Here is a 22,076-nt window from a genome sequence, read left to right as displayed (position 1 = left end):
GTGAGAGGGGGCAGGGGTCCATCGAACTTAAGGGTGATACTCTGGAGGTTGCACTGGAAGTCGAGACCCAGAAGAATTGCCGCGCAGAGGTGTGGGAGGACAAAGAGCTTAAAATTTGAAAGATACGCCCCGTACTGTGAGGGTCACGACACAGTACCCACGGATTTGCACGGTATGTGACCCAGAGGCAAGGCAGATTTTCTGGGCTGCGGGTAAAACGGGAAGGGAGTAGCGTCGTACCGTGTCCGGGTGTATGAAGCTGTCTGTGCTCCCGGAGTCAAAAAGGCAGGCTGTCTCGTGGCCGTTGATCCGGACCGCCATCGTAGATTTAGCGAGGCCGAGACTGGTCTAGGGTGATGGAGGCGGCCACCGGACGGCGGGCTGGCTTCGGACGGCGGGCGGGCTTTGGACAACAGGCAGGCCGGTCGAGAGTAGCGGAGGCCAGCTGACGGACGGGCGAGCCGGAGTCCGGGAGGCAGCGGTGGACTTCAAAAATGGCGTCGAGCATGCGGCGGTGGACTTCAAAAATGGCGTCGGAGATGGCGGCCCCCACTGGTCGCATGTGGCGGTTTGCATCGAAGATGGCAGTGCCCGCGGGTCGCACGTGGCGGGTGGCGTCGAAGATGGCATCCCCAAGGGTGCCGCGTGGTCGGAGGCATAGGCAGCCATGTCACGAAAGGCCACCTCCAGCGATTCAGCAAGCTGCACCGTTTCCCGGAGGTCGAGTGTCTCCCTCCCTAGCAGGTGCTGGCGAACGCAGCGTGAGTCCATGCCAGCAACATAAGCATCCTGGATCAGGAGTTCGGTGTGCTTAGCAGCTGACACCGCCTCGCAGTTGCAGGCCCCGCCGAACACTTGCAAAACGCGCAGAAATTCTGCCAGCGACTCTCCAGGGTGCTGACGCTGTGTGGCAAGGTGCCTGGCGAACAGTCCGCCAACCCGCCTCACATACCGTCCTTTCAAGAGAGTAATGGCTTCATCAAACGAGACTGCGTCCCGGAAGATGAGAAAAATTCACGGGCTCACCCGGGAGATGAGGCCTCGCAACTTGTGTTCATCTGAGACGGCGACGACGAATTGATGAAGAATTCTAGAGGGCGAAGCCAGTGTGCGAAGAAGTCATCGGCGTCGGCTGATTGGGGTCGACCGGCAGGAGGTCCGGTTTGAGAACCGGATCCATGTTAAACAGCTCTTTGATTTAATGTAAGTCAATTAAATTGATATGCATTAAATTGATATGCCATCAATCAAGACGGAGAACGCAGAGTGAATTAACTATGGCTTTAATTGACTTACAACAGAACTGGCAGTGTGCCCCAGAATGAGGCAGTGTGAAAGGTCGGCAGCCTATATACTCAGGCCCTAGGGGGAGGAGCCACAGGCAGAGCCAAAACCGTACAACATGTAATATAGTGGCAATACTGTACAACACGTGATACTGTGGCAGCACAATACAACACAGTGGTTTCACCACCAAGCGATCGTCAGACATTCTGGCTACCTGACCAGCCCAACTCGGTTGTGACTTTCAATATGGCGTGGATGATTGGCATGCCAAGTCAGGTGGGCAGCTCAGTGTTTGGTGGTATTTTGTCCTGCCATTTGATGTTCAGAAGCTTCTGAAGGCAGCTCAAATGAAAGGGGTACAACTTCTTGATATGATGCTGGTATATGCATGCAGAGAGCTCAGTGAGCCAGGCTAGTGCTCTATAGACCTTATTTGGTAGGCAGAGTTACTCCTCTTTGATCCCAGACTGAAGTTCGAAGTTTACCGCAGGCTGCACTTGAAGCGTGTTGATGCTATTGAAAGGGAAGCATTTACAGTACCCAAGCAGAGGAAACCATTTATGTCAATATTCTGGCCTCTTCCGGTATCTTTTTCCCTCCATGAGCGAATTTGGGTTTCTTTCAGTGCATTTCCCACTCTTCATTCACAAGAACATGTTAAAAGCTTGCTACATTGGGTACAGATGGTTGAAGGTACAGATTTCTTGCTTGATAGAAACAAATTAAATAGAAGCAGGAATAGGCCATTCAGCCCTTTGAACGGCAGTGTAGGCCCGATGTGACCATGGCTGATCATCCAAATCAAAAGCCTGATCCCGCCTCCCCCCTGTTGCTAACTTTAGGTTGGTTCAATTTGCTCTGTTTTATAACCTTTGCTCTAGAGTCACCAGGTATCTTTATGATACCGCCACGAGGTTCAAGTTCAAGTGCTGATCAATAACTCAACACCCCAATTAGTAAGATTCAAATCAAAACACATTTATTATACACAGTCAATCGTTACTCATGCATAAATTCTACTTAATAAACTATCTCTATCACTAACAGGCCTATACTTAGCTTTGGACTGGCCCACCAGGTCAGGGGAACAAATGGCCTTTCGTTCGGGTTCTGAAACTGCAGGATTCAAAAGCTGGTATGGACTGGTAGCCAGGAGCACCTATCTCGTAGCGTGCGTTGACTGGTGACTTAGTTGGTTGATGCGGCAGCTTGGGCAGTTCTCTCTCGAGGGTTGATTCGCTGCTGAGTGACCCTGCCAAGAAGGACGAATTGAACTTGGGGACTCTATTTTATAGTCCCCAGGGGCTTCCCGCCCTTCAGGGCGGACCCCGTATCTGGTTCCAAGTGATTGGACTACGTTCCGATCACTTTGATCGACTTCTCCAACACGAGTTGTTCCCTGATCGCTGGGCGGTCCCTGAGTGTCCATTGGCCTTCCTTTGTCTTGGCTCCTGCTGGCGCCGAGGAGTCTGGCTTGGCCTTATTCACCTTAAATGTTTTGATTGTTCCTGGGGATCGCTCATTAGTATGCAGATGGCTGTGAGTTTCAGTGCTGTCTGGGCTTTTGCAAGTTCTAATACACAGGAGACTTTGCACTTGCTAGTTTTTGCTGGTGTTGGCTGCATTTCCCTGTAGTCTTTGCGGATCTCCATTTTAAGTCGGGAAGTTGCCAACCCAGGTGGCTACCCCCCCCCCCCCCCCCCCCCCCCAAAAATATGCTTTGAAAAACTTCACCCCAAGTGCTAAATCTAATTCCTTCTTGAAAACATGGAATGTTTTGGGCTCAACAGCTTTAATAATAATTATCTTTATTAGTGTCACAAGTAGGCTTACATCAACACTAAAATGAAGTTACTGTGAAAATCCCCTAGTCGCCAGCGCCTGTTCGGGTACACGGAGGGAGAATTCAGAATGTCCAATTCGCCCAACAAGCACGTCTTTCGTGACTTGTGGGAGGAAACCGGAGCACCCGGAGGAAACCCACGCAGACACTGGGAGAACGTGCAGACTCCGCACAGACAGTGACCCAACCCGGGAATCGAACTAGATCCCTGGCCTTGTGAAGCAACAGTGCTGACCACTGTGGTTTCTGTGGTAGCGAATTCCACAGGCTTATCACTGGGTGAAGAAATTTCTCCTCGTCTCGGGCTTAAAAGGTTTACCCCGTATTCTCAGACAATAATCCCTCGTTCTGGACACGCCCACCATCGGGAACATTCCTCCTGCATCTACCCTGTCTTGTCCAGTTAGAATTTTCTTGGTTTCTATGAAATTCCGCCTTATTCTTCTGAACGCCAGCAGATATTATCCTAACCGACTCAATCTCTTCTCATACTTCAGTCCCACCACCCCAAGAATCAGCCTGGTTTATATGAACATCATATGGTTTTGATTTTGGTCAGTAGACTGGAAGAAATTTTGAGCTTTTTAACATTTGTTCTGTCATTAGAATGGACTGTCAGTGAATTATCAAAATCCATTTTAGACTTTTTAAGTGTACATATTTGTGATAATTCTGATTTATCTACTAGGCATTATTAGTGCTGATACAAATTATTGGAAAATAAATTGAAATCAATTTGTTACTTTTAACTTGCAGGGAGAAATAGTACCAATGTCCTCTGGAGCATCTTCAGGTCAAAGGTCAAGAGAATCTCATGATACTCGTAGGAATCGAGAAAGAGCGTACCAATATGATGAGGTCCCTCGAGAAGGCCAGGGATTCCATCCATCTCCTGAGGAGAATTTTCTCCCTTTATCAGGTTCTAAATCTCTACAAGACTGTGATTTAGCAGTAAGTGCAGACCCCCTGCCACCACCAGCTCTGCCTCTACAGCCACCTGTGGGCCCTGAATTTTATTTGGCAGAAAGTGAAGACCCTGTGACTGCTCTAGAGTTGAAACCAGTAAGACGTTTCATCCCAGATTCTGTGAAGAATATATTCAAGGGTAAAACCAATGATCAACAGTGGAATATGGAGCCTTCTACCAATTACACTAGTGATGGAGTGGAGTGTTCGCCACCTGCCTCCCCTTCTCCTTCGAAAGAGCAATCCAGAGTAGATGAACAGAAATCAGCTGCTAGTTCTTACAGGGATCCATATGGAGGCTCTGGAGGAAGCTACAACTCACGGAAAGAATCTGAAGCCATGCTTCCTCGAGATCCGTATGATTCATTAGATCGCCATACCCGCACAGTACAGAGCTACAGTGAGAAGGTGCAGGTGTACCACATGAAATACTCTTACATGAAGTCATGGGCTGGCTTATTAAGAATCTTGGGTGTAGTCCAGTTACTGTCTGGAGCAGCTGTATTTGCCTGTGTCTGTGCTTACATACATAAAGACAATGAATGGTACAATATGTTTGGTTACTCCCGTCCATATAGCCATGTTGCCAACAGTTTGCGAGGAGGATACTATTATGATGGACCAAAGACTCCTTTTGTCATTGTTGTTGCAGGCCTGGCATGGGTCGTCACCATTATTTTACTTGTACTGGGTATGTCCATGTACTATCGAACTATCTTACTTGATTCCAATTGGTGGCCATTGACTGAGTTTGCTATTAACATTGTCCTGTTTATTCTCTTCCTGGCTGCTGCTATCGTATACTTAAATGACATGAACCGTGGTGGACTTTGTTATTATCCTCTCTTCAATACTCCAATAAATTCTACATTTTGCCGTGTAGAAGGGGGTCAAATCGCTGCAGTCATCTTCCTTTTTGGTACTATGTTCCTTTATCTTATCAGTTCAATTGTGTGCCTAAAACTGTGGAGGCATGAAGCAAAGAGAAAACACCAAGAATATGCAGAATATGAGGTAATCTTTTGTTAAAATTATTTTGTTGGGTCATTTCCATTCAGGAAAAAGTGATGACTGATTGATTATATGTGCTATGTAATTGCTTTAAGTATGATATCATTGGATGTGCGAAAAGCAAGATTTCAAATTAGAAAAATTGCAGAATATCTTTGGTCCTTTAGTTCAGTTGCCAGATTCTCAGCATCTTTTCACGTTTTTATTGTTTTAACAAAATTAAAGCCATAGGTATATGTGACATGGCCATAGAAGCAGATTCAACACGGCAAAAAGTAAGGTATGATAAAGGATTCCTGGGGATGATGACACCTGAAAATACTTCACATTTCACTGACATCAGACAAGTCTAATTTACAGACAATGAAAACTTGCCAGCAAATGACTTGATAGGGATATGTAGTTAGGACAAGCTGTACACTTCAGATCATGTTAGAACAAATGGAATACTGGATCAAATCCAGCATGGTACATTATTCCTGAGGTTACCAATGATGTTGAGGTCCATTATTGCCAAATTAGTGTGTGTGTAATAAAAATGCTCTAGTTTTTTAAAAAAATTAAAAAATTTAGAGTACCCAATTAATTTTTTCCAATTAAGGGGCAATTTAGCATGGTCAATCCACCTACCCTGCACATCTTTGGGTTGTGGGGGCGAAACCCACGCAAACACTGGGAGAATATGCAAACTCCACACGGACAGTGACCCAGAGCCGGATTCGAACCTGGGACCTCGGCGCCGTGAGGCAGCAGTGCTACTCACTGCGGCACCGTGCTGCCCTCTATAGCTTTTTCTGTGCCTTCTTTTAAAATAATAATTCCAGGACATTCTTCCACACCAAATGGCTGGTTACAGACTAGCAAATGCCTATCCTTTCTCTTTTGAGGATGGAAACTTAGGAACAGACTTTGAGAAGGATTCAAGTTTAAACGTTATGTAAAAATTGACATTTCCGGTGTTGGCGCAGTGGTTAGCACTGCTGACTCACGGTGCCGAGGACCCGGGTTCAATCCTGGCCTCGGATCACCGTGTGGAGTTTGCACATTCTTCCCGCGTCTGCGTGCGTCTCACCCCCACAACCCAAAGATATGCTGGATAGGTGGATTGGCCAAGCAAAATTGTCCCTTAATTGGAAAAAATAATGACTTGGGTACTTAAATTTTTTTGTTTTTAAATTTGCAATTCTTTCTTTTATTTAATTTTTATTTTAAAAAAATTTAGAGTACCCAATTAATTTTTTCCAATAAGGAGCAATTTAGTGTGGCCAATCACCTGCACATCTTTGGGTTGTGGGGGCGAAACCCACGCAAACACAGGGCAAATGTGCAAACTCCACACGGACAGTGACCCAGAGCTGGGATAGAACCTGGGACCTTGGCGCCCTGAGGCAGCAGGTCTAACCCACTTACAATTCCTTCATAACACCAGTGAATAAACAGGCAAGTCTGTTTATGCTCATCATTTATTTATATTGAAGTGCTGGAGAGCTGCGTGAATCAACACCCCTTCAGAAAGGATTGAGGGACTGGATTTTGTGGAAGTAATTGTGATTTTCTTGCCCTTCCATTGTTGGCTCAATCAAGGACTTGCCATGTATGAATTATTTGGCCCAAAGCTGTGTCTTACTATTCTTTAAGATATCATGAATTTGACAAGAAATAATTCATTCTGTTAATTTGACAAAATTCCAAAGCAATACTATATTATAGGTTGCAGCTCAGTATAACTAATATTTGAGTAATACCAATGTTTAGATTTAAAAATAAAACTGCACTTACTTTGACACTTTTCAATTGTGCATCTTTCCTAGATGAGAAGTACAGAAGCTGGCACATCAAAGGAAATGGTAGGAACTTTAGAGTCAGGAGTTTCATTATAAATTGCTTTGCCCCCAATTGGTTTATTGTAGTCACAGTCATACACCTGCAAGAGTAATTGCTGAGTTCCACCAGGAGAATATTTAGTATAATCTTTAAGGTGAAACAAAAATTGCTCCGAAGATTCTTTAAGGGTAGAACAAATTGAATTGTAGGAAAATGTTTTTTTTTTTTTTTATAGATGCTTAATTTATTTATTGGACAGTCAAATTCTTGCCAAGGTATGTCTGAACATTTTGCAGTGTCCTTAATGGAGAATGCGCAATGCTATTTCTCTGATTAAGTTTGCAGATACTTATCTGATGTTGGAAACTCACCTTAAACACCCGAGTTGCGGGTCCCATTCAGTGTCCTGGTACAGTATCCATCTTTGACACAACTGCTCTCAGAACCTTGCATATTCTTGAAAAGGATCGGCATTTGTTGAAATTATTGTCCATTCAATCTGGGATGAGGAAATCATCAATTAATGTGAAGTATCTCCCTTTATCCCATAACTTTTAAGAGCATGCACTTGTGGTATATTCTTTTTGCACAGAAATGCAGAAGCCTAACAGGCGGTATCGTTTTAAGTGTGTTTAATGTCCCTGTGCCTGGAAGGGTAAAACCTATAGTTACAAACACGGTCATCGAGCATGTATCTATGTGTGGGGATTGGTTCAGTTCCAACTGTGTTTCTATTGTGCTTGGGAGAGGGCTTTGGCATGAAGAGTAACTTCGCAACTGGAGAAACTTTTATTTAATAAATATTTTTATTCTCCTTTTTCACATTTTCTCCCAAATTTACACCCACCAACAATAAACAATAAGCAGTAACGAATACAATGTCAATCCCCATATCAACAATAACCATCTCATCCTCCCACCAAACCCCCAAACAGCAGCCCGTATGTTAACATAAACAAGTAATAAAAAGGAATCGGGAATCACCCATAGTCACCATTAACACATACAGTTACCAACCCTCCCCTAATGTTCGATGTCATCCAATTCATAATGAATAACGCCCATGAATTGTAGAACCCCTCCATCCTTCCCCTCAGTTCAAACTTAACCTTCTCAGGAGTTAGGAATTCCAGCAGGCCCCTGCCACGGCACAGGGTGGAGAGGTTTCTCTCCATCCCAACAGGATCCGCCTTCGGGCGATCAACGAGGCGAAGGCTACAACATCTGCCTCCGCACCCGTTTCCAATCCCGGCTGATCCGACACCCCGAATATGGCTTCCCGAGGGCCCGGGTCCAGTTTCACGTGCACCACTTTAGAGATTACCCTAAAAAACCCCTTCCAATAATCCTCCAGAATTTGAACAGGATCAAAACATATGAAAGTGATTTGTGGGGCACCCCATGCAACGTTCACACACATCACCTACCCCCTCAAAGAGCCGGCCCTTGTGCAGTGTGCTCTATATACCACCTTCAGTTGCATCAGCCCCAGCCTTGCGCACAAGGTGGAGGTGTTCACTCTCCGGAGCATCTCACACCAGAACCCCTCGTCCATACCCTCTCCCAACTCTTCCTCCCACTTTGCCTTGGTCTCTTCCAGCGGTTCCTTCTCTTCCAAAATAGTCCCGTCAACCGCCAACACTACCCCCTTCTCCAGTCCCCCTGTCGTCAGCACCACCTCCAGCAAAGTGGAGGCCGGCTCCATCAGGAAGCTCAGTATTTCCTTCCTGGCAAAATCTCGAACCTGCATGTATCTAAACATTTCCCCCTGCTCCAGCCCATACTTTGCTCCCAGCTCCTTCAATCCTGCAAACCGACCCCCAAGAAACAAATCTTGCAGTGTCTTAATCCCCTTCTCCTCCCATCTCCGAAAATTTCCGTCCCACTTCCCTGGCTCAAATCTGTGGTTCCCCTGAATCGGTATTTCCCTTGATCTTGCCCCCAACCCGAAGTGCTGGCGAAACTGCCTTCAAATTCTCAATGAAGTTATTAGTACCGGACTCCCTAAGTATTTTCCCCAGGCCATTAGGAGCGGCGCTGTTGCTAGCGCCTTCCATCCCGACCCCCTACAAAACTATCCTCCGTTCTGACCCACTGGGAATCAACCCCTCTGAACTGGAGTAATGTTTAAAGGGAAAAAGGGCTTTTCAAATAGTTTTAGGTGGCTATAATGCAGCTGGGGACAGAACACTGGGGAGTCAGTTCTGCCAGGAGAAGCTGGACAGGTCAATGTTAAATTGTCCCTTAGTGTGCAAAGGTTAGGTGGGGTTATGGGATTGCAGGGGGTGGGCATAGATGGAGTGCTCTTTCAAAGAGTCGGTGCGGACTTTTAAAAAATAAATTTAGAGTACCCGGTTATTTTTTCCAATTGAGGGGCAATTTAGCGTGGCCAATCCACCTATCCTGCACATCCTTTTGGGTTGTGGGGGTACAACCCAAGCAGACATGCGGGTCGCTGCAAACTTGATCGGCCAAATTCTATGATCAGGAAGTTGCAAAGATGCAAGCTTTCTTGTTTTTAAATTTTTTAAATTTAGAGTACCCAATTAATTTTTTCCAATTTAAGGGGCAATTTAACAAAAACAATCCACCTACCCTGCACCGGTGGATTGTGGGGGCAAAACCCACGCAGACACTGGGAGAATGACCCAGAGTCTGGATCGAACTTGGGACCTCGGCACCTTGAGGCAGCTAACCACTGCGCCACCGTGTTGCCCAGATGCAAGCTTTCTTTTAAAAAAATAAATTTAGAGTACCCAATTCATTTTTTCCAATTAAGGGGCAATTTAGCATGGCCAATCCACCTAGGCTGCACATTTTTGGGTTGTGGGGGCGAAACCCATGCAAACACGGGGAGAATGTGCAACCTCCACACGGACAGTGACCCAGAGCTGGGATCGAACCTGGGATCTGTGTAGATGCAAGCTTTCTAAGGAACGGGTTACAGCCCAGATAACCGGGACTTGGAATGTTTGATAAATTGACTGGAATTAACATACAGAAGCTGAGATGTTGTTCAGAAAATATCAAGGCAGAGTGAACCAAGTGTTCCGAGTTAAAAAGGACAATTGCAGTAACTAGATTTGAAGCGGGACAGCAGACTCCACAAACGTTTGATGCCATTTTAATAAGAGTCTGGGAATCGAGAGTTAAAACAATGAGAACAGTTTGTACGGCAGTCAAGACAAAGAATTCTGAAAAATTGAGTAGCTGTTAAAACTGGAAGCTTTCTTTCAAAGAGTCATTTGTAAAACCTGGACTGGATTTCAGAACACAAACTTCATTACAAGAATATTTTAAAGCGTGTTTTTGGGAGTGGAGTTCAGAAACTCTCATGTGACAATCATCTGGAAATATTCTGAGGAGAAAACCACAGGCACTATCTTGGATTCAGAGTGGAAGTGTGTGTATTTGATGACAGTCAATCTGTGCTTAGATATGACTGTTAATAGGACCATTGTAGCTGAAGATGTACTTTGTAATCAGTGTTAATCTTAAAATCTGTATTTGTTAAACGAAGAGGGGAGTAAAGGAGTATTGTATCATCCAGTTTTTCATGTTTTTTTTTCTTGTTAAAACTAATTTGTGCTCGTGACTCTGTTCTTCTGCGATTTATAAAGAAAGTAATATGGTAAAGATCAAATCATGTGGGGCTGTTGCATAACTGCTTGTCTATTTATCAAAATATTACACGATGTTCAGGATTGAACCTTTTTATTAATTTGGCTACTTTATCATTAATTTAATTTTTTATGAAGGAATTTGCCGAATTTTCAAAGTTTTTTTTGGGTTGCTCCGTTCTGGCTCACATGCAGTAATAGAACATACAGTGCAGAAGGAGGCCATTCAGCCCATCGAGTCTGCACCAATCCACTTAAGCCCTCACTTCCACCCTATCCCCGTAACCCAATAACCCCTCCAACCTTTTTGGTCACTAAGGGCAATTTACCTGGCTCTGTGAAGCCACTGTGCTATCCACTTGTGCTACCGTGCTGCCCACGGTAGTCTGACAGAACAATAATGAATGAGGGTCCTGAAAATAATAACACGTGGTCAATGAGCTGGTATTTCCCTTCACAAATGGACAACAAAATTCCCATCATGGCCTCCTTGCCAGCTGACATTGTAAATGGCTCCTGCTCATGTTTGCTGTCTGGTAAAACCACAATGCTCTTTCATCTGCTGATTCCTCCCCGCCGCTCCCATTTATTTTTTTTAAGCCCTCTTTTCATGCCTCGGTCCTTATAAATAACAGCCACATCACCAATCTCACTGATCTTTGTGTTATCACCCAATCTGTGCACATCCTTCCCATAATTCCTGTTTAAGTCTCTCCATTCTGATTTCGGCCCCATTATCACGCAAACAACACCATCCATATCACAAATAACATTGTGATTGTGAAAGTGGTAGTTTATGCCTCTTCAACCACACCCCCATCCTACACCTGCCTTCCATCGTCCAGCTCAGTCTGATAACTTGGTTCTGCTCTTATCTGATTGTGGGTTTTTTACTGCTGGAACCTGGAGCCCTGAAGTGCATATTTGCATGTTTTCAGATTGTGCAAGATTACTTTGACAGAAGGATTTTGTGAATGTTGCTGTGTCTCTCCTTGTGTTTTCTATGATCTCTGGAAACCTACTTCAGAAAATGGGGACTTTGGCCAGACATTGTCAAGACTTTTGTTTCAGCTGACCTACTCAATTCAAAGGCCAGGCAATAACTTAACATCCAATTCTGTGCCCAACTACTACCTAATGTCGAGATATCTCTGCATCACTCTGGACTGTACATTGACCTATCGGCACAACTTGCAGAACCAGTGTTGATATCAATACTAGAGTGAATCACACACTGAAACTGGCGATACCATCTGGGGCAGCAGAGTGAACACGGTGTGCACTTGCCCTTATCTACCCAACAGTAGATCCTGCTCAACCAGACCAGGAACAGCCAAACAAAACTGGTCGATATTCACCTCTAGGAAGCCACAAGGAATATTTCTGAGATGCTGAGACCATCATTGCTCAAATTAGTTAATGTATTGGACCTGCTGATGCCTACAGAGAAAACATCATATGTTAGCTGACGACTAACAAAACACACCTATTAACACTGGATCTCAAATACCCCACGCTCTCATCTAAAATCTCCTAGTCCCTACTGGAAGACACTCCACATGTTACAAACTGATGACAGCCCTGGTTGACTGCAAACCTCGCCAGCTGCAACCTGGCAATTAACCCAAGCAATAAATTCACAGATTTCAACCCTCTCTCACAAAAAACTTGACAACCCCCAACCACTTGAGGATGAGCCAGAGAAACTGTGGCCACTTGCTCTGCTCAAATTGTGATTTTGGCCATCCAAGTCCGGTCTCCGCGCACATTCTGGACTTCTGAGCTAAGATCCATTCCTGAAGCTGTTAAATGGATTGGTTTTTTTACAAACATTTTATTGAGGTATTTATGGTTTTATAACAACAACAGAATAAACAATGTACATGAAAGGAAAAACATGGTGCAAAAGCCGTCCTCCTCCCTTACGGTCCCACCTTTACTAACCCCTACTCTAAACTAAACCCCGAGCCCCCCTTCTGCTGACGGTTAATTTTCCCCAATGAAGTCGACGAACGGCTGCCACCTCCAGACGAACCCTAACATTGATCCTCTCAAGACGAACTTGATTTTCTCCGGACAGAGAAAGCTAGCCATGTCAGTTAGCCAGGTCTCCAACTTCGGGGGCTTTGAGTCCCTCCAAGCTAATAGTATCTGTCTCCGGGCTCCCAGGGAAGCAAAGGCTGGAACGTCTGCCTCTTTCTCCTCCTGGATTCCCGGGTCTTCCAACACTCCGAAAATCACCATCTCCGGACTCTGTGCCACCCTTGTTTTCAACACCTTGGGACATGACATCTGCAAACCCCTGCCAGAATCCCCTAAGCTTCGGGCATGCCCAGAACATATGGACATGGTTCGCTGGCCCTCCCGCACACCTTGCGCACCTGTCTTCGACCCCAAAGAACCTGCTCATCCGAGCCACTGTCATGTAAGCCCGGTGAACGACCTTGAACTGTATCAGGCTGAGCCTGGCACATGATGTGGACGTGTTGACTCTATTCAACGCGTCCGCCCAGAGACCATCCTCTATCTCTCCTCTTAACTCCTCTTCTCACCGTGTTTTAACTCCTCGGTCTGAGTCTCCTCTGACCCTCTGACCCCATGAGTTCCTTGTAAATGTCAGAAATCCTCCCTTCACCCACCCACATTCTGGAAAGTACCCTGTCCTGTATCCCCCTTGCGGTAGGAGCGGGAAGGTTGAGACTTGCCTGCGTAGGAAGTCCCTTGCCTGCAGGTACCTAAACTCATTTCGTCTCGTCAATCCAAATTTCTCTTCCAGCTCCCTCAGGCTAGAAAAGCTCCCCTCTATAAACATATCTCCCATCCTCTCAATCCCTGCTCTCTGCCTTCCCCGGAACCCTCCATCCAGCCTTTCCGGGGAAAACCGGTGATTATTGCAGATTGGAGACGAGACCGATGCTCCCACATGTCTCCTCCATTGTCCCAGACTCTCAGGGCCACCACCACCACGGGGCTGGTGGAGTACCGTGCTGGTGGGAACAGCAGAAGGGCCGTTACCAATGCCCCCAAACTAGTGCCTTTGCATGATTCTGCCTCCACTCGCTCCCACAGCGGCGACCCCCCCCCCCCCCCCCCAACCACCACCATCACCACCACCCATTTCCTAATCATGGCTATATTCACCGCCCAATAATAATTACTAAAGTTCGGCAGCTCCAGCCCCCCCCCCCCCCCCCCCCCCCCCCTCCGCGCACCTGACTCCACTCCAGCATCCCCTTTTTTACTCGCGGGGTCTTACCCACCCATACAAAGCCAGAGATCACCTTATTGACCCGTTTAAAGAAGGACCGCGGAATAAAGATGGGGAGACAATGAAACACAAACAGGAATCTCCGGAGGACCGTCATTTTCACTCTCTGCACCCTCCCAGCTAGTGACAATTGGAGCGCGTCGCACCTTCGGAAATCGTCCTTCATTTGGTCTACTGATCGGGCTAAATTTAACTTGTGTTCCCATTCCCGCGTCGCCTGAATGCCTAGGTACTGAAAGCTTCTCACTACCATCCTCAACGGCAGCCCCCCCAATCGCCTCTCCTGTCCACTTGCCTGGATCGCAAACATCTCACTTTTCCCCATATTCAGTTTATAATCCGAAAACCGGCCAAATTCCCCCAGAATCCTCACTATTTCTTCCATCCCTTCTAGTGGGTCCGAAACATCTAGGAGCAGGTCGTCTGCGTATAGCGAGACTATGTTCTCTTCTCTTTCTCTCCCCCCCCCCCCCGCCCCCCCCTCCGGACCAGCCCCTTGAGGCTCTCAGCGCAATTGCCAGCGGCTGCATGGCCAACGCAAACCGCAGTGAGGAGAGGGGGCAACCCTGTCTCGTACTCCAGTGCAGCCTGAAATAGTCCGATGTTGACCTGTTCATCCGTACGCTCACAACAGGAGCTTGATACAGCAGCCTGACCCAGTCAATGAAGCCCCGCCCAAATCCAAACCGCCCCAGTGCCTCCCACATATATTCCCATTCCGCCCGATCAAATACCTTCTCTGCGTCCATTTCGACCACTACCTCCATGTCCCTACCTTCTGGGGGCATCATGATCACATTTAGCAACCTTTTTACGTTGGCCGCCAACTGCCTACCCGTAACGAATCACGTCCGGGATGCAGTCTTCTATCCAAGAGGACATGATTTTGGCCAACAGTTTGGTGTCTACATTTAGTAGGGATATCGGCCTGTAGGACCCGCATAGCTCCGGGTCCTTGTCCCGCTTCAGGATCAATGAGATAGTGGCCTGTGACATCATCGGGGGAAGCACCCCACACTCCCTTACCTCATTGAATGTCCTCATCAACAGTGACCCCAATATCCCACAGAACTTTTTATAAAACTTCACTGGGTACCCGTCTGGCCCCGGGGCTTTACCCGACTGCATGGCCATCAGACCATCTGCTATTTCCTCCAACCCGATTGGGGGGCCCCCAGCCCTTCTACCACCCGCCATCCACCTTCGGAAACTTCAGCCTCCCTAAAAAGTGGGGGAGTTATGTGGCGCAGTGGTTAGCACTGGGACTGCGGAGCTGAGGACCCGTGTTCGAATCCCGGCCCTGGGTCACTGTCCGTGTGGAGTTTGAACATTCTCCCCATGTCTGCGTGGGTTTCACCCCCACAACCTAAAGATGTGCAGGTTAGGTGGATTGGCCACGCTAAATTGTCCCTTAATTGGAGAAAAAAAATTGAGTACTCTAAATTTTTTTTTTTTAAATGCCTCATCCCCCTCCGGCCCAGCTGGGGGTTCCGACTCATACAACCTGCTGTAAAACTCCTTGAACGCCTTATTAACCCCTGCTGAATCTCTGACCAGGTTCCCGTCCCCGTCCTTTACTTTCCATATCTCCCTGGCTGCCTCCCTCTTTCTGAGCTGCTGCGCGAGTATTCTGCTGGCCTTCTCTCCATATTCATAAATCGCCCCCCTCGCCTTCCTCAGCTGCTCCACTGCCTTCCCTGTAGTTAACAAGCCAAACTCCGCCTGTAGCCTCCATCACCCCCTTAGGAGCCCTGCCTCTGGGGTCTCCGCATACCTCCTGTCGACCTGCAGTATCTCTTTTATCAGTCAGTCCGTCTCTGCTCTGTCTGCCTCCTCCCTGTGGGCCCATATCTAGATGAACTCCCCTCTAGCCACCACTTTCAATGCCTCCCAGACAATCCGCCGCCGAAACTTCACCCGTGTCGTCAAGTACCAGGTAGTTCTGAATACATTTCCTCAGCCGCTCACACCTCCTCAGCTAAAAGTCCCATGTCCAGCCTCCAGTGCGGGCGCTGGCTACTCTCCTTGCTAACCTGTAGGTCAACCCAGTGCGGGGCATGATCTGTGATTGTAATCGCTGAATACCCAGTGTCCACTACCTCTGTCAGTAGAGCCCTGTTCAGAATATAAAAGTCAATCCGTGAGTACACTTTGTGCACGTGAGTTGAAGGAGAACTCCTTCACTCTCGGCCGCACAAATCTCCATGGGTCCACCCCCCCCCATTTGCTCCATAAACCCCTTTAGCTCCTTTGCCATTGCTGCCACCCTGCCTGTCCTTGAGTTCGACCAGTCTAGCTCAGGGTCGATGACTATTAAAGTACCCCCCCCCCCCCCCCCCCCCCCTCCAATGACCAACTAATGCGACTCCAGGTCCGGGATCTTCCCCAACATCCTCTTTATAAATTCCACATCATCCCAATTTGGCGGGTACACATTCACGAATACCACCGGCAAGCCCTCCAGCTTCCCACTGACCATAATGTACCGGCCTCCCACATCCGCAACTATTCTTCCTGCCTTGAATGACACTCGCTTGTTAATCAGGATCGCGACCCCTCTAGTCTTAGAGTCCAGCCCCGAGTGGAAAACCTGTCCAACAAATCCTTCCTTAATCTAATCTGATCAGTTACTCTAAGGTGCGTCTCCTGTAACATTACCACGTCCGCCTTCAGTCCCCTTAAATGTGCGAATACGCGTGCCCTCTTAACCGGCCCATTTACGTTTTCTATCTTGGAAGGATAGCTGAAATAATTACATTAATTCCTTACATAAACTATTCTCAATTTTCTTTCACTAATCTTTGTTCTTCGATGTCAGGTCACTAGGTTTTATCAAGTTCTTATCTGATTACTATGTTTAATACAAAGAAGCAAGATAACAATTTGAGTGTATTTGAACAATGTTTTTGATTACATTCTCTAAAACTAAAGTGAGAATTTTAAGTGTTGTTGCTCTCCAGTTACTGAACAGTAGCCCAAGGATTTTGGTGATTCGACAATAGGTTTGCACTTCCTACATTTGTCATGATGAGTCTGAGGTGGCAGCAGTGCGAAGAATGATAGGTGCAACAGTGGAATAAGCACAGTCTGAAGCTAATCTAGGGGAGCCTAGAAATGAAAAGGGGAGTCGTACACATGTATTATGGGCAAGAAGAGTAATGTAACATAATTTTGTGGACAAATTAACTGCACAATTTGGTGCTGAGTCATACAGATGAGCAGGATGTAGTCTACTTTGTTGAATGCTCTGAGATAGAGGCACTGTTAGGACATTGCAATTAGCTTCAACATCATGGAATGTGGAGGGGGGAATTCAGCTAGACTTCCTAGTCCTGGTTCTTATCCAATGACTTAATATGAAAGGTATGCAAGAGCAGCAGTGATGACAGGTCAACTGTGTTATGTTTACATAGCTCATTCAAGAATAACAGTATAGAGTGGTTTTTTTAATGGTGTAAATAGAGAGAAAATGTTGACTACTGATAGGGTTGGTAACCAAAAGGCAAGGATTTTAGATAATTGACAAAAGAACCAGAGGGACCACAAATTTTGGTTTGTGCAGAGAGTTATGATCTGGAATGCGTTGCCTCCGAGCTGGGTGAGAATGGATTCAACAGTAACTTTCAAAGGGAATTGGATAAATACTTGGAATTGAAAAGAAAATGCTGTTAACTGGGTTGCTGGTGCATTGGCCAAAGGGGAGCTGGAGTTCGGAGAGAGAGTCTGGGTGGGGATCCGCCGCCTGGGGGAATGGAGGGTACGGGAGGCGCGGGCATGTGGCTGGCCTAGAAAGGGAGATGAGGAGGGGGGGGGGCGCGAGAAGCCCCCTGATCCGGCTGATAACTTGGAATGTGAGAGGCCTGAATGGGCCGGTCAAGAGGGCCCGTGTGCTCGTGCACCTGAAGGGACTGAAGGCAGATGTGGTTATGCTCCAGGAGACGTATTTGAAGGTGGCAGATTGGGTTAGGCTGAGAAAGGGGTGGGTAGGGCAGGTTTTCCACTCGGGGTTGGACGTGAAGAATCAAGGGGTGGTGATCTTGGTGGGGAAGTGGGTGTCGTTTGAGGTGCTGAACATCATGGCAGATAATGGAGGTCAGTACGTGGTGGTGAGTGGTAAGCTGCAGGGGGTGCGGGTGGTACTAGTGAATGTATACGCCCCGAATTGGGACGATCCCGGATTCATGAGGCGCATGTGTCGGATTCCGGACCTGGAGACGGGGAGTTTGATAATGGGGGGGGACTTCCACACGGTGTTGGACCCAGCATTGGACCGCTCCAGGTCCAGGACGGGTAAGAGGCTGGCGGCGGCCAAGGTGCTTAAGGGGTTTATGGACCAGATGGGGGGAGTGGACCCATGGAGGTTTGCCAGGCCGGGGGCCAGGGAATTTTCCTTTTTTTTCCCACGTCCATAAAGCCTACTCCTGGATAGATTTCTTCATTATGAGTAGGGCTCTAATCCCGAGAGTGGAGGGCATGGAATATTCGGCCATAGCTATCTCCGATCATGCCCTGCATTGGGTGGAGCTGGAGTTGGGGGAGGAGAGGGACCAGCGCCCGCTGTGGTGCCTCGATGTGGGACTGTTGGCGGATGAGGAGGTGAGCGGGTGGACCCGGGGGTGCATTGAAAGATATTTCGAGGCTAACGACAATCGGCAAATGTGTGGACGACTGCGTGCCAAAGAAAGCAGTACGTGAGCTCCCCAACCGGAAACCATGGCTCAATCGCGAGATTGACTCCCTACTGAAGGACAGATCTGAGGCGTTCAAGGCAGACGACCCTGACCTATACAAGAAATCCAGGTACGACCTCCGCAAAGCCACCCGGAATGCCGAGAGAGAATATCAAACCAAGCTAGAGTCACAGACAGATTCTCGGCGGTTGTGGCAAGGACTAAACAACATAACGGGCTACAAAGCGAAGCCGAACAGTATCTCTGGCAGCAGTGCACCACTCCCCGATGAACTCAATGCATTCTATGCTCAGTTCGAGCAGGTAAGCAACAATCCGCTGGCGAGTGCCCCAGCAACCCATAATTCACCCATACCCACCATCACAGCTTCCGAAGTCAGATTGGCCTTCCTGAAAGTGAACCCTCGGAAGGCGACGGGCCCAGACGGCATCCCTGGTCGTGCACTCGGAGCCTGCGCGGACCAGCTGGCAGAAGTATTCACTGACATCTTTAACCTGTCCCTACTCTGCTCCGAGGTCCCCACCTGCTTCAAGAAGACCACCATCATACCGATGCCAAAGAACAACCAGGCAATGTGCCTCAATGACTACCGTCCGGTGGCCCTGACGTCGGTCGTAATGAAGTGCTTCGAGTGGTTGGTCATGAAGCGCATCACCTCCATACTCCCAGAACGCCTTGATCCACTGCAATTTGCATACCGCTGCAACCGGTCCACATCAGACACCATTTCCCTGGCCCTACACTCATCCCTAGAGCATCTCGAAAACAAGGACTCCTACATTAGACTCCTATTTATTGACTACAGCTCCGCCTTCAACACCATAATCCCAGCCAAGCTCATATCAAAGCTCCAAAACCTAGGACTTGGCTCCTCACCCAGCAACTGGATCCTCTATTTTCTGACCAACTGACCACAATCAGTAAGAATGAACAACAACACCTCCTCCACAATAGTCCTCAACACCGGCGCCCCGCAAGGCTGCGTACTTAGCCCCCTACTCTACTCCCTGTACACACACGACTGCGTGGCAAAACTTGGTTCCAACTCCATCTACAAGTTTGCTGACGATACGACCATAGTGGGCCGGATCTCGAATAACGATGAGTCCGAATACAGGAGGGAGAGAGAGAACCTAGTGGAGTGGTGTAGTGACAACGATCTCTCCCTCAATGCCAGCAAAACTAAAGAGCTGGTCATTGACTTCAGGAAGCAAAGTACTGTACACACCCCTGTCAGCATCAACGGGGCCAAGGTGGAGATGGTTAGCAGTTTCAAATTCCTAGTGGTGCACATCTCCAAAAATCTGTCCTGGTCCACCCACGTCGACGCTACCACCAAGAAAGCACAACAGCGCCTATACTTCCTCAGGAAACTAAGGAAATTCGGCATGTCCACATTAACCCTTACCAACTTTTACAGATGCACCATAGAAAGCATCCTATCAGGCTGCATCACAGCCTGGTATGGCAACTGCTCGGTCCAAGACTGCAAGAAACTTCAGAGTCGTGAACACCGCCCAGTCCATCACACGAACCTACCTCCCATCCATTGACTCCATCTACACCTCTCGCTGCCTGGGGAAAGCGGGCAGCATAATCAAAGATCCCTCCCACCCGGCTTACTCACTCTTCCAACTTCTTCCATCAGGCAGGAGATACAGAAGTCTGAGAACACGCACGAAGAGGCTCAAAAACAGCTTCTTCCCCACTGTCACCAGACTCCTAAATGACCCTCTTATGGACTGATTTCATTAACACTACACCCTGTATGCTTCATCCGATGCCAGTGCTTTTGTAGTTGCATTGTTTATGTTGTGTTGTCCTATTATGTATTTTCTTTTATTCCCTTTTCTTCTCATGTACTTAATGATCTGTTGAGCTGTTCGCAGAAAAATACTTTTCACTGTACCTCGGTACACGTGACAATAAACAAATCCAATCCAATCCAATCCAATCCAATGGGGAGATGCAGGTGGGGGTGGTCTGGGAGGTGCTGAAGGCGGAGGTCAGGGGAGAGCTAATCTCCACTAGAGCCCATAAGGAGAGGAGAGAGAGGGAGAGATTGGTGGGGAAGATATGAAGGGTGGATAGGAGGTATGCAGAGGTCCCCGAGGAGAGATTACTCAAGTAGCGACGAAGCCTCCAGGCCGAATTCGACCTGTTGACTACTAGGAAGGCTGAGGTGCAGTGGAGGAAAGCGCAAGGGGCGGTGTACGAATATGGGGAGAAGGCGAGCCGGATGTTGGCACATCAGCTTCGGAAGCGGGAGGCAGCGAGGGAGATTGGGGGAGTTAGGGATAGAGGGGGGAACACGGTGCGGAGTGCGGTGGGAATAAATGGGGTATTCAGGGACTTTTATGAGGAGCTGTATAGGTCTGAGCCCCCGACGGGGGAGGGGGGGGGTTGCGCCTTTTTTTTATGTAAGGGGGGGGGGGGGGTTGTTGAAAATTTGCTAAAATTGAATTAAAATATATTTTTTTTTAAAAAGAAAATGCCGTTATGGACCCTAGAGCATGGGAGTGGAACTAATTGGGTAGTTTTTTTCCAAAAGGCAAGTACATGGCCTCTTATACAGTGTTATTCTCAGTTCATTTTTTAATTCTTAACTATGGTTTTCATGTATGGAACAATCTGCCTGGACTGTACGCAGAACAATACTTTTCACTGTACCTTGGTATACGTGACAAATCTAAAGTCACAGTTTTTAGGGCAGGTGAATAAGTGGGATGTTGATTTCAAGAATTACACGCTCATCTCCAGAATATCTGGCCTTAACGAGTTATAGATCGACAGTCACTAGTTACTCAGTGGTACCTTGTTAAGTGGTCATTATTTATTCACATGAGAGCATAGATGATGCATGTCAGCAAATTGTTTTCCCCTGGAGCTGCTTCTCATCCTCATCTGGAACCCATACATGTGAGCTTCCACGTGAAGTAGCCAGATAGTGAAAAAAATTTGATGTGACATTTTTTTCTTGCTTGTTTCCTCTACTCAACCAATTATCTCACCTCTAATCCTATCCTTTGCTGGTATTGGCTACCTTTCTGTTCCTACATCTTATGAACTTATAAACAAAATTCATGGAACCCAGGACCTCACTCGCCTTTACAACTCTGTTTATTAAACTAGCTATTAGCTCATGAGAAACCTTTTTTGTGTGTTTCTTTGAAAATATTTTTTTTTAAATAAAAAAAATTTAGAGTACCCAATTAATTTTTCAATTAAAGGGCAATTTGGCGTGGTCAATCTACCTACCCTGCACATCTTTGGGGGCGAAACCCACGCAAACACTTGAGCACAATTAATTGCTTTGATAATATTGAGGTCTTAGACAAAGCTGCTGAAACCAAGTAATTCCCAAGGATAGCTAATTTGTAAGATGTTGTTTATTATTGAGGAGGTTACAGAGCAGTGGTACCCAATAGATTGAAAATCAATTAGTGCGATGCCTGTTTTCAAAAATGGCTAAACAGGCTAGTTTTCAACACCCAAGTAAGAATAATGGTTTTCGTTAAGGATGAGCTGTAGGATAGCACGGTGGCACAGTGGTTAGCATTGCTGCC

The 22,076-nt window shown here is 47.1% G+C and overlaps 1 protein-coding gene across 3 annotated transcripts in view; it reads left to right on the top strand.

The window, feature by feature from the left end:
- Window positions 1-22,076, top strand: part of marveld2b (MARVEL domain containing 2b) — a 91,371-nt gene that overhangs the window by 18,386 nt on the left and 50,909 nt on the right. For 2 of the 3 annotated variants that reach the window (XM_072516160.1, XM_072516159.1), the window contains exons 2-3: window positions 3,887-5,110; window positions 6,919-6,954. In XM_072516160.1, the coding sequence (XP_072372261.1) occupies window positions 3,902-5,110; window positions 6,919-6,954 (1,245 nt within the window). In that variant the 5' untranslated portion in view covers window positions 3,887-3,901. The remainder of the gene's footprint in view (window positions 1-3,886; window positions 5,111-6,918; window positions 6,955-22,076) is intronic. The other variant, XM_072516161.1, reaches the window with a different exon arrangement.

Source organism: Scyliorhinus torazame, chromosome 9 (genome assembly GCF_047496885.1).
Source record: "Scyliorhinus torazame isolate Kashiwa2021f chromosome 9, sScyTor2.1, whole genome shotgun sequence".
In the NCBI taxonomy this organism is placed as follows: Eukaryota; Metazoa; Chordata; class Chondrichthyes; order Carcharhiniformes; family Scyliorhinidae; genus Scyliorhinus; species Scyliorhinus torazame.
The sequence above is the reverse complement of the archived record's forward strand: the minus strand, read 5'-3'. Positions and strand labels throughout refer to the sequence as shown.